Below are 13,240 nucleotides of genomic sequence, written 5' to 3' on the forward strand. Positions count from 1 at the left end.
ATCTCCTTTAAATTGCACCTTAACAGATTCAATTTATAATCCGAATAGAGCTCGATCCAATATATCAAAATCAACTACCCAAAAAACTATCCATACGCAAATAAGGCTATTAACAAACGTTTGTGTTCTATTCCCTATTGGGTATTGGTTGAGATCATCTCAAGTTCTTCCTAGACTTACCGATGAGTTCTATTTTATAAACGTTTGGCTAATAGAAAGTAATTTTACCAAGAGAAGCTGAACTAATCTCATAGTTTCCACAGGAATTAAAGCACACCAGAGCATTTACTTACAAGAAAGACAAATTTCCAATACCATTCCTGGGTTGACAAGATAAATGAAGAAAAAAAAAAAAAGAACATTTACAAATCTGAATAAAATGGTACACGAACAGGGTGTAATAGAGTCAAGATAAAAGGTCCATCTCTAGACCATATTACAGAAAATATGCAATACCATGAGCAGTGACTGTGACAAGCCGCACTACTACCTTGAGTACCTAAGAGCAACAAGATGCACTTGCTGTCCTTTCTGCAGGTCTATCCATCAGAACCATTCCCGCTGGGTTTTGTGCCGGCAGCACCCGAGGTAGCCTTCTTGCTGTATATCAGACACATATCAGGCACAATGTAACAGAATGAACCAACTATAGCATTACGCATTATGCTTTATTACTTAGAGACATAATCGAACTGCTGAAATACCTATTTCATAGAAAATATCATTGACATTTGCTGCAGTTTTTGCTGAGGTCTCCATAAAAAAAAGGCCATTTTCCTGAGCATATGTCTGTGCCTCCTGCATGGAAGAAAATGAGGCTAAAATTTTAAACTAAATATTTAACTTTTTGTAAACCACTGGCATCTCCTCATCAGAGACGATGAGTGAGGTCCGGGTCGAGGGTTCTAACCCTTGTTCTCAAGCCCATAGGGCAAGCAAACCAAAAAAAAAAAAAAAATTTGTTGTATTTTTTAAAAAAGTATATCTGTTTTTTTTTCTGCGTACCCCTAGAAGTTTTCGTAATCTTGGGTGTTGAACGCAGAACAGATCCCCACCCCACTTAACTAAGTGGGAAAAGTGACCAACAGGCCCAAGTGCCATGGTCTAAAAAAAAGTTCCTTTGGATGAAATTGACACGAGGAAGAGACAAAAAAGGGGCCCCGGGGAAGAAGAAATGGGCAGCTGAAACTTTAGAAAGAAGGGCAGAGGGAAAACCCAGATAATTTGAGGGCTCCAAACTAGTTCTTTAGTAAAATTTAGAAGCGCTGAGATCATTTTACCAAGCTCTCCACAGCTTTCTGAGACAAATAAGGTTTCCAAAAATATTTGCAGAAGTAAGCCTCAATAACTGAAAATTTATTATTTCCTGGGCTTCATGTGCACGCAAATCATACTTAAAAGGCACTTGCTCCCCCATTAGATCTTTTTTTTTTTTGAAGTGACAGTTGAAGCACATAAAATGAAATGATGGCCCAAGCAAATTTTCAGCAACCACAAAAACATAATCTCTATTTTTATGGTTAATAGGCCCACCATACGCTTGAATAACTGAGGATAAAAACAAAAGAAAATATAATGACAAAAAATGTAATTGATCTTACAACCAGACAGGTGAAGTAGATAAGCAGACCCTTGTTTTTCATTTCACCATATTCTCAATGATCTTTTTCCCTGTTGTTTGGGCCCCAAGGTTTGCCAAAGTATAGCGGCAAAGAATATTCTCCAACTGGTCAAATTTGCATGAATACTGACCTAAAATTGTCCAGCAGTACTTCGGCTGGTAAGGCCCAGATGTCAACCCCTACCAAATGGCCAATCTCAGTGGCAGACTCTAAACTGATCAAACTTACCTGCTGTTCCTAGGAGTTGCTGCTTTAGCCATGCATCAGTAAACAAACCAACAACATAGAAAGCTAGATGTAAAAAGCAACACCTGGAACTAAAATGCTTTTCCTAAGACATGCATTGTTCACATCTTATAATGTGAATATGTAGAGAATCTAGGCCTTGGTCATCCAACAAACCTACAAACCTAACTAAAGTCCCCCTTTAGTGAGCAACTTGATCTAACAGTTGCTTCCACAATCCATATGGTGCAACTATCCTCATTAGGTCAACTGTAATGTCAGACTGCCAATAATCCACTGAGGTAGTTAGCAGTGACTACAAAACTAACTTGATTGGTAGTTACAACAAAAGATTAATGAGGTTTCAAAACATATTATCAATAGAATTTGATCCCTCATCACAGATCAAACCCCAGAAGAGAAAGAAAGAAGATAACACAGAAAAATGTTATCAAAATTCAAAATCTATCGCAAGCATGGCAGGCCAAGTCTATAATCTAACTCAAGTTCAAAGCAGTTGGCATCAAACAACCAATGTAATATGATTTTGTTGTTGAAGTGTCAGAAGGGACATTAAGAAGTAAAAATATATTTCAGAAAAGCAGCATTAAAGACAAAATACATGTACTTGCCTCTCCTGTCACTTTTCTTGCATCCAGCAAATCAGCTTTGTTTCCAGCAAGTGCCATAACCAAATTTGGATTGCCTAGTCGTACATAAGACACAAATAAACCATAAAAGAAGAACCATTTAATACTGCTTTAATAGATATAGATACAACAGAAAACATAACTTTATACAAATCTAATAGATGCTAACCAATCAACTAAACATAACCAGAAAACACAAATCAGATACTACAGAGATGAAACAAGATGATAGTTACAGACTCATAAAAAACTATTTATGTGTAGAACTTGCTCCAAGTAATTACAAGTCTGGAGACAAATATGCCACATGACGAAGAAAACTCAGATTACGGAAATTTAGGGCAATGGAAAACACTACCTTGTGAAAGAAGTTCTTGGACCCATTTTTTGGCTCGCTCAAATGAAGCCTACAAAAAAAACAAAGGAAAAAAGAGTTTAAAGGTACATTCCATGACATATAGTTAGCAGCACTCAATTCCAATTACATACAACCATGCCAAAAGTAAAATGTGCAAAACACCTGCCTGATTAAACTACTTGGCTACAAATCAGAAAACCTAAACTTTAGACAAGCATCTGACAGTAAATTCCATAAAAGAAAAGCAGATCACGGATCAATAAACCATGTTTGTTACCAAGTTACGAAAATTATCTTCTTTCAGTCATCATCCAAGATTTAGCAATTTATTCTAATATAAGAATCCAAATATTTAAGAATCCACAAATGTTCCTAAGTTACATCTTTGACATCCCCCTTGCAAAATCAACCAGGATTAAAGGTTGTAGAGAAAATTTGCATATTATGTAGAAAAAATAAAAATACTCTGACAAATTGGTATATATATTTTTACTTTGTTGGATTAATTAAACAAAACATCAGTGTCATTGAGAGGATTAGGTTTTATATTCCCTAAAAAGATTAGAACCTATAGTTTTTTTAAATATAAAACTATTGTATTATTTATGAGTCTTTTTTTAAAAATAAAAAGTATAAATATATCAACAGAGCACCAAGAGGATGCAACCCATGTACAAAAATATTACAAATTTGTTAGGCTATCTATTATGTACCCATTTATGAGTTTTTTTTAAATAAAAAATATAAATATATCAACAAAGCACCAAGAGGATGCAACCCATGTACAAAAATATTACAAATTTGTTAGGCTATCTATTATGTACCCAAAATCATCCACCCTATACAAGTCATTCCCAATAAATAGGGAACCAAATAATTTTTTTTTTTTTCTAGATAATAAGTGTAGATATATATAAACAGGGTACCAATGAGGTACCCTGTACAAATTTACAAAGTTATTAGGGTGTCAATAATATTCCCAAAATCCTCGTCTCTAATGATATCATGACCCAACACAATGTTACCAAATTAATTAAACCATAACTCTCTTAGTCTATTATTATCCCTCTCAATACCATCAAACACTCTCTTATTCTTTTCTTTCCAAATAACCCAAAAAAATGTTAAAAGGGATAATTTTAACAATATTCTTCTCCAGGTAAATCCCATCCAAGCCCATATCTTATCAAAAACCGAACCAGAGATGACCCAATTGATCCCAATCAGTCTATAAATCTGGCACCATAAATCGTGGACCACCTCGCAATGAAGAAGTAAGTGGCAGCAGAATTCCTCAGCCTTCTTGCACATAAAACACGCATTAACCACGATCTGGCCTCTAGTCTTTAGCTTATCAAGTGTCGGCATACTTCCTCTACAAGCCTCCCACGTGAAAAAACCAATTCTAGGCGACCCCTGGAATTCCAAATCTGTTTTGAAGGAAAAAGGGGTATGTTATCATGCCCAGTCCCCACCAACTGCCGATAAAGCAAAACAATCATGAATTCACCTTTTTTGGATGGTTTCCAACGAATTTGGTGTGCTTCACTACTAATTTGACATTGTGAGACCAGCCTCAAAACCTCCCAATCATTTAGATTTCTAAAAACATTCACTGTCCAAGACAACCTCCATTTTCCATCGGATACGCCTCCTCAACTCTCATGTTTTTAGATTGTGCAATGGCATATATTTTAGGGAATCTAGTCTTCAAGCATCCCCCATCCAGCCACTCATCATCCCAAAACCTTATACAGTTTCCCCTACCCAATTTCCAGTTGATGCACTCTTTAAATCTCGCCCGACCCTGTTTGATATTCTTCCATAAAGCCAGGTCATGGCCCCTACTGTCACAGTAACCCTCCTCAGCAAAATCAAGCCCGCCCCATTTAGCTACTATTACCTTTCTCCAAAATCTGCTCTCCTCCTTAAAGAATCTCCACAGCCACTTGCCTTGAAGATCCCTATTCATATGAACCAAAGATCTGATATTCAAACCGCTCATGTTGTGATGTTTTTTAACTTCTGACCATCTCACCAAGTGATACTTTCTTTTCTTAATACCGTCCCTCCATAAGAAGCGACATTGAATTGATTCCAATCTTTTTGCAATGCTAGCCAGTATAGTTAGGGTAGTAAGATAGTATATTGGAAGGTTAGCAAGTATACTTTTGATTAGAATCTATCTTCCACCTTTTGATAAGAAATTCCTCTTCCAAGTCGCAAGTCGGTTCTCAAACATTTCAACTACCAATTCTCATGTTTGTTTATCTTTGTATCTCGCCCCTAACGGCATCCCCAAATATTTTATGGGAAGCTGCGCAGTCTTACAACCAAGGATCTTAGCCAATCTGTTATCTTCACCCGCACTCCCCATCTTTACTAATTCAGATTTAGTTAAGTTAATGTTGAGTCCTGAAACACTTTAGAAGCAGAGGAGGATGCACCTAAGATGCAGCAAGTATTGCTTTTTTGGCTGCAAAAATAATAATGTTTCATCCGCAAAGAATAAATGAAATACCTCAACATAATTATCACCTCTGCCCACCTGCACCCCTCTAACCAATTGCAGTTCTTTAGCCCTCTCCATCAGGCCATTCAAAGCTTTCATGACAACAATAAACAATAACGGGGAGAGTGGATCCCCTTGTCTCAGCCCCCTAGATCCCTTGAAAAATTTTGAAGGTCCACCATTGACTAAAACAACGAAAGAAGTAGTCAAACACACTTTCATCCATAATCTCCATTTCTTCCCAAAACCTATTCTAGATAACATGTAATTCACGAAATCCCAACAAACATGGTCGTAAGCCTTTTCCATGTCAAGTTTACAAATCAATCCCCCCATTTCTATTGTGCATCAAATCATTCACAACCTCATTAGCCACAAGTATAGCATCTTGGATTTGTCTTCCCTCCACAAAAGCATGTTGACATTCGCCCACCACCTCCCCTAAAACTCTAGTAAATCTCGCAGCCAGCACTTTTGCAATAAGTTTACATATGCACCCAACTAAGCTAATGGGGCAGAAGTCTTGTATGTTCCTTGCTCCTTTATTCTTTGCAATCAATATGAGAAAGGTAGAATTAAGTTCCCGCACAAACTTACCATTATTATGCAAATCATGAAATAACTCCATCACATCATCTTTAATCACATACCAAAAGTCTTGGAGGAATCTCATGTTGAAACTGTCCGGTCCAGGGACTTTATCTCCATTACAGGACATCAACACAGTCTGCACTTCCTCCTCAGCAAACACTGCTTCCAAATTCTGACTGCTTAGTGTGCTGATACTCCTGAAGTCTAAGCCATCCAGTTTCGGTCTCAGTCTAAATTCCTCCTTGTACACATCCTCAAAATAAATCCTGGCAGCTTCCCTCATCTGGTCATTGCCTCTGTAATTCACTCCATTCACCCCCAACTCTTCAATGTAATTACATCTCCTCTTGTGACTGGCTAAAGCATGAAAATACTTAGTATTTCTGTCACCTTCCAACAGCCACTTCTCTCTTGACCTCTGCTTCCAATTCACTTCCTCCATCTTTGATTTTCTGGCCATCTGCAATTTGATCTCATCCCTACGGAGCTGATCAGCAACCCCCAGCTCCTCCCTGCCCTCCATATCATCCAGCAACACCAATTCACTAAGCCAACTATCCATCTCTTCACCATTCTTTCTGATTTCCTCCTTGGTCCAAGCTTTTATTTCATTTTTCAGCAGTTTTTGTTTGCTTGCAACTCTGAAAGAAGCTGTCCCATCGAAGCTGGAATTTAGGGAACTAAATAAATGAAACCATCTTTCCCTAATCATTCCAATGTTATTTTCAGTCCCGTCAAAAACCCTACGATTCCCTTCTTTCTAAATAATCCAAAAAATAGTCAAAGGAATTAATCTAGTCAGTTTCTTCTTCCCTAAACCCAGACCAGCCCAAGCACCCACTTCCTCTCTTACCGACCCCCCCACCACCCAGCAAATCCCAGTGTATCTGTAAATTATGTGCCATAACTCCTGTACAGCAGTGCAGTGAAGAAGAAGATGACAGCAAGTTCCCAACTCCCTTTTACACAAACAACATCTGTTGACCATCACCATACCCCTTCTCATAAGGTTATGTACCGTCAAAATGCTGTTTCTGCATGTTTCCCATGCAAAGAAAGCAATCTTTGGCGAAGCTTGAGACCTCCAGATCAGGTTAGCAGGAAACCACATCTGGCCACCATCTTTTAGACAACCCCCCTCCACCCAATCATCAGTCCAAAAGTACACATTATTTCCTCTCCCAATCCTCCATCTCACACAATCACAACACTCGCCTGTGAAACTCTTCCATAAACCAGATACCTGCTCCCAGGTGCCTTCCCAAACACCTCTCCCATCCCTATTGCCCCATCTTGCCTCCACCACCCTCTTTCACAAACTGCCCTCCTCACTTAAAAATCTCCACAACCACTTACCATACACAGAGCTCTATTCATATGTAAAATAGATCTAATACCCAAGCCTCCTTCCTTCAAAGGTTTCTTCATCTCCCTCCAATTAACTAAGTGCATTTCCTTCTCTCCATGTCATCTCCCCACAAATATCTGCATTGAATTCTCTCAAGCTTTTTGGCAACCAAGGCCAGCATTTTGAGAGGAGAAAGAAAATAAATAGGAGTATTGGACAAAACATTTTTCACCCATGTGAGTGTACTGCCCAAAATAGAAAATTCAGTTTCCAACATGCTAATCTCTTCTCAAAAGTCTCAACCACCGGATCCCATATATGAGTCTCTTTTATCCCGCTCCCAATAGAACACCCAAGTATTTAATTGGAAGTTTAGTCATTTTATATCCCAACACACCCACAAGAGCATCTTCCCCTCCCTTCCCCCCACATCTAACAATTTCTGACTTCTCGAGATTTATTTTCAGACCCTAAACAACCTGAAAACACAACAAAACAGTCCTTAAATTCTGAACCATCTCCTCCTCCGCTTGGCAAAAAACCAACATGTCATCCGCAAAAAAAAAGGTGAAATACCTCCACCTGCTGATGATTTCTACCAATCCTAACCCCTCTTATCAGATTACACCATTTGGCCCTCTCTAACAACCTGTAGAAAGCATCCATAACCACAATGAAGAGGAGTAGGGATAGGGGATCACCGTGCCTAAGCCCCCGAGTAGCCTGTAAAAAGGTAGATGGACCTTCATTATCATAACCGTAAATGAAGCAGTGGTAATGCAAGTCCTAATCCAGCTTCTCCATCTCCCACCAAAACCCAACCTATCCAACATATAATCAACAAAGTCCAAACAAACATGATCATAAGCTTCTTCTATATCCAATTTACATAGCATTCCGTTTTTATTGCTCCCAATCAAATCATCCACCCCCTCATTGGCCACCAAGACAGCATCCATAATTTGCCTATCTTCAACAAACGCATGTTGACTTTCCCCGTCACATACTCAAGGACTCTCGTCACCCTATTTGCCAAGTCCTTGGCGATCAATTTGTATATGCAGCCCACAAGGCTAATCAGTCTAAAGTCACTGATATTTTTGGCCCCTCTTTTAGCAATCAACACTAAAAATGTTGCATTCAAAGATTTAAAAATGAACCATTTTTATGGAATTCATCAAAAAGCTCCATGATATCATCCTTAAAAACAAGCCAGAAATCTTGTAAAAACCTCATATTAAGTCCATCAGGGTCTGGTGCATTGTCCCCATTACAGTCAAATAAACAGGACCTGACCTCCTCTTCCAAAAAGACCCCCTCCAGCTCTGCTCTATCGCTGTCTCTCAAGCACGGAAACTGCAGATTATCTAGCTTTGGTCTTAGGCTCCCATTTTCACTGTAAAGATCGAAATAAAATGCCCTAGCAGCCTCCCTCATAGCCTCATTGCCCCTCACACCCTTCCCACCAACAAACATCTCCTCCACATAGTTATGTCTCCTTTCATGGCTAACCCTGCCATGACATCCCATCAAAAATTGTGCCACTCGCAGCCACAAGTTCACCCAACCACCATACCATCAGATCAACACCATCCAGGGCACAAGTAGTTGTAACAAACCCAATCTGCAACTGAGAGTGGACTTTGTCAGATTACTTCTGTCTTGACCTTTCTCATTAAGTTCACGAAACCAGTTCATCCAGAGATATTATTCAAAACTCATTTGGACTTGATCAACACAAAAGTTCACTGTTTCCAAATTTAAGTATTATACGCCTATAATTTTTCCATTATGTTCCACCAATTCGAACTCTACTATACAGAAAATTTTTGAATATGTGGAATATTAAGGAAGGGAATAAGCCATCATTCACAGATAATTCTTCTTGAATGTAGTTAAGCACAACCAAGCCATTAGCTAGAGGATGATTTGAAGCATTCTCCAAATTTTCAAATCCTAATCCTTTATGAAAATAAAAGTAAGAAACTTATCATTCAAAAGGACTGTTGTAAGAACCTTATTTCAATCTATAGAATTGAACAAATCAATATTTCAATGCAACAACATCTGCTATCATATAGACTAGTGTGGATGAATGACATAAGTATTTCGGTAACTCAACAAAACCTATGGTGCCTACAGTTATTCGATCTCGTGTGATGTGATTTCTAGAAGGTCCACATATATTCTTCTAGGTCAATTTTGGTGTTATGTTGATATATTTAACATGACGAGACTACCAATACTTAGCATCTTATACTTGCCATAAAGGATGTAGATTCAAAACCTATTGTACAGAAAAGATGCATAAATATTAACACCCAAAAGAACCCAATGTCAATGAAAAGGGTAAAGAGATGAAGCGCATTGAAGCTGAGGAACAATAAGAATCATCATGTCTTCCAAGGGCAAAGATTTTGAGAACCACCAAGATCCTCTACCTAAAGAAAATATTGTAGAAGTTAAGTGCAAGGAGGGAATTAACCCAGTAATTGAGTTTACTAATGCTCAACTCAAGGATGAATGTGAAACACCATTTGTCAATATCGATCTTGTCCTAACTATGGGGTTTTTACACATTGAGCCAATTGTGTGTCTCTATACGCATTGAACCAGTTTTGTTTCTACTATTTTGCTATTGAAGAGAACAACCAAGTGCAGATCTTGTAAATTTTCATGAAAAACTTAGATTAGTGTTTTATATAATTCACCACTTCAAAAATCATAGACGAGTTTTATCCAACCAGGAGATTATGATGCATAATTAGTTATGTTCAGATTTCCTAAATGAATTATAAATAATAATGATTTTTTAAATATAAAACTATTACACGAATTAGGACTCCATCTATTTTTAGTAACTTTAGAATTTTATTCTTTTTAACTAGTTAATTTTTCTATTCTTACCAGTATTAGTATTTCTAGCAAAATCATATTTGAAAAAGGTCACCATGGAAGCACTATAGATACCTTTATAATCTCACTTCTTGGAAAGTTCAGTTATTCAAAAGAAGTTCTTTTGAGAATTTTCTCAACATCTCTGGTTGTACGGTGCAATTAAAGTCTTAATTGTGATACTTAAAAATTTTTCGATGCAATATCAAAGAATATGTATAATATCCAAGTTTTATCTCTAAATTTCTAAGTAGGGAGATTTAACCTAACTTATCCTAAATCAATCGAAACCCTTGTGGAAGGAGACTAAAGCCATCCCAAACTCATGTTTCTCAAAGTCTAATAACTCATCTCCCGTGTTCACAGCCTAAAATGCAATATGTCCAAATTTTTGGTGTCCTGGGAAAAATTAATGGCTTAGGAGAAAGAATGAACAGATTTCTGACATCACTTACTTGATTCGTTATGTCATACACAATAATTGCAGCTGCAGCACCCCTATAATACATAGGAGCTAAGCTATGGTATCTCTCTTGGCCAGCCGTATCCCATATCTCAAATTTTACGGTTGCATCATTTACAGCCAATGTTTGTGAAAAAAAAGCTGCACCTATGGTTGATTCCTGCAAATTTGGCAGAAGAACTGTCAAGCCCAAGATTAAAAAGCATAATGTCAACTATAACATGGAATCTGTAACACCAGTGTGCCAACCTGGAATTCTACAAACTGTCCTTTAACAAAACGTAACACAAGACTTGACTTTCCAGCTCCAACGTCACCAAGCAGCACCTGGCGCATAGAAACGAAAATGTTAGTGGTAACCCAAGGAAAACTATTGGAAAAGGAAAGCACAACAAAACTAGGAAAAAGTCCACCAAATCATTAAAAAGAAACAAAAAACAAAACAAAAACAAAACAGAAAAACAAAGGAAAATACATATAAAATCTGATTTAATAGCATTAGAAATTCCTTAGAATTGGAAATTTTTCTAAGATATAGTTATTGTTTTTATTATTATCATTATTATTATTATTATTATTATTATTACTGTTATTATTAAGAAGCAGATAAGCTATAGATAATAGGAGCATATAGATAATAAGAAACAAAGATTTATAAACGAAAGAGCTAATGGGTGAACTAAAACTGGTACTAGAATAAGTTATGTGAGCAATCAGCATAGCAATATTAAAAACTTAAGAAAGAAGAAGCAAACTGATGCACACACGGAAGAACAAGTTTTAATACTCTTCAGGTTCAAACTTAATTTTATGAGAAATGATTTTATTTGGTTCGAAAACTTACTTATCCTCTTATATATTTCATAAAATCAAAATTACCGGTGACGTGAGATCAGAAATGCATCAAAATTCGCCTCAGAGATTCAAGAAACACCCAACAAAAAGGTTCAACACCGTGGCAAATCGACATGTATGTGCATAACGAAATTAAGATAGAATTTTTCCGATATGATTCTAAACCAGATTACCAGCATGAAAATGACAAAACGAAACCAAGCCACAAAAGAATTAACCCACAAAACATCAGAATTTCCACCAATATCAACTGTTCACAATGGTCATAAATAAAAAGAAACAGATATGCTTGCCAAACCCAACAACAATTCTCCAAAATTAAGATAAACCCAGATCATGATTTGCATAGAAAGAAACCTTAAACTACTGATCAAACCCAGAAATTTCCAGAAATAACGCACACTGGCAGCAAAATTTAGCATAAAAAGAAAACAGTTGAAACACAATTAAAACAAATAGCGATGTGGAAAAGAGCTTAGAAGAAAAGGGGATTGAAAAGGAACCGACTAGTTTGGCATTGATGTTCTTGTTTCCAGTGCTGGCCATGACTAGTACTGCGAGTGTGAGTTGCAATTGAGAATCCGAGTGCAGAAATTGAAGGAGAAAGCGTATGCTGATTGTTGACGAAACACGTGCTGACCAGGAAGAAGGGAGGTTGGGAGGAGGCAGGCAAAGGATGAAGAAGGCGAAGGAAAGGATCCTCGACCAACCTGTTTTCCAAGGAAAGACGAAAGCGATGGGTAATTTCCTTAGAAAACTACTTGTATTCTGTCTACTATTCATAAATAAATAATTAAAATATATAAAAAAAAAAAAAAAAACTCGTTTTTCATTTTTGTAGACAGAAAATAAAGTTGTAATATTTAATTTTTCTATATACTGTAGATGGTACACGTGTCAGAACGGCAGCCTTCTTCACAATTTCGACGTCACCTATCCATGATTTGATTTAAAAACTAGCATGAAAATTAAAAATTACTCCAATTGAATATTTATTTCACTGTTTATGTTACGATGGAAATCCTAATTTTGGCCACCTTTCCTCCCACGGAGTTGGTGGGTATATTTACAATTCTTCATTTAAAAATGAAAATTTGGTCCCATAACAAAAATATCTTTGTTCTCCTAAATATTCTAAGGACTGTGTGATATATAGTGATTAATATTTAGTTGGGAGAAGGACACCTATTAAATTTTATAATGTTGATCTTACTAAAAATAATTTTTCTAACTTTGTTAGTGTAAGAAAGATTTGAATATTTATGAAATATATGATTCAATTCTATCTTGAAGTGAGGAAGAAAGATGAATATGTCTGAATTAATAATAGTTGAAGATAAAGTATATTATTTCTATCTCAATGAGAATGTCTATTGGGATCTATTGGCTCATAAATATATAGGAGCAAGAATGAAAGAGTACCCCCCATTGATATTGAATTTTGATGGGGCAAGTTTTTTTCTATGTTATGTTAATAATAAAATTCAAGTTAAAAAGTTAGTTACATTTTCTGTAAAAATAAAAAATGAATTACTACCTAGTGTGCATTATAAGATGAGATGAGATCAATAGTCAAGATCATATGTGAACTTTATTGATTCTTTGATATAGCATAAATATATATAAATAAATATATTTTTAAGATTAATCACAAAAAACAAGACGATTAACAAATATAAAACATGACTGATGACAAAAGGCTACACGAAAAATATGTAGTA

The 13,240-nt window shown here is 36.5% G+C and overlaps 1 protein-coding gene across 1 annotated transcript; it reads right to left on the bottom strand.

Annotated features, from left to right (window-relative positions):
* Window positions 1–222: 222 nt before the first annotated feature.
* On the bottom strand, window positions 223–12,288 carry RHA1 (Ras small GTP-binding family protein). The gene is made up of 7 exons (XM_088213786.1): window positions 12,027–12,288; window positions 10,914–10,991; window positions 10,657–10,824; window positions 2,856–2,904; window positions 2,480–2,553; window positions 705–798; window positions 223–600 (listed from the first exon to the last, which is right to left on the bottom strand). Exons 1-7 carry the CDS (start codon window positions 12,063–12,065, stop codon window positions 500–502), a joined length of 603 nt encoding a protein of 200 aa, XP_088069912.1. The 5' UTR covers window positions 12,066–12,288; the 3' UTR covers window positions 223–499.
* Window positions 12,289–13,240: the final 952 nt, after the last annotated feature.

The sequence above is a fragment of the Carica papaya genome, chromosome 2 (assembly GCF_054855325.1).
Source record: "Carica papaya isolate Zhongbai chromosome 2, ASM5485532v1, whole genome shotgun sequence".
NCBI lineage: Eukaryota > Viridiplantae > Streptophyta > Magnoliopsida > Brassicales > Caricaceae > Carica > Carica papaya.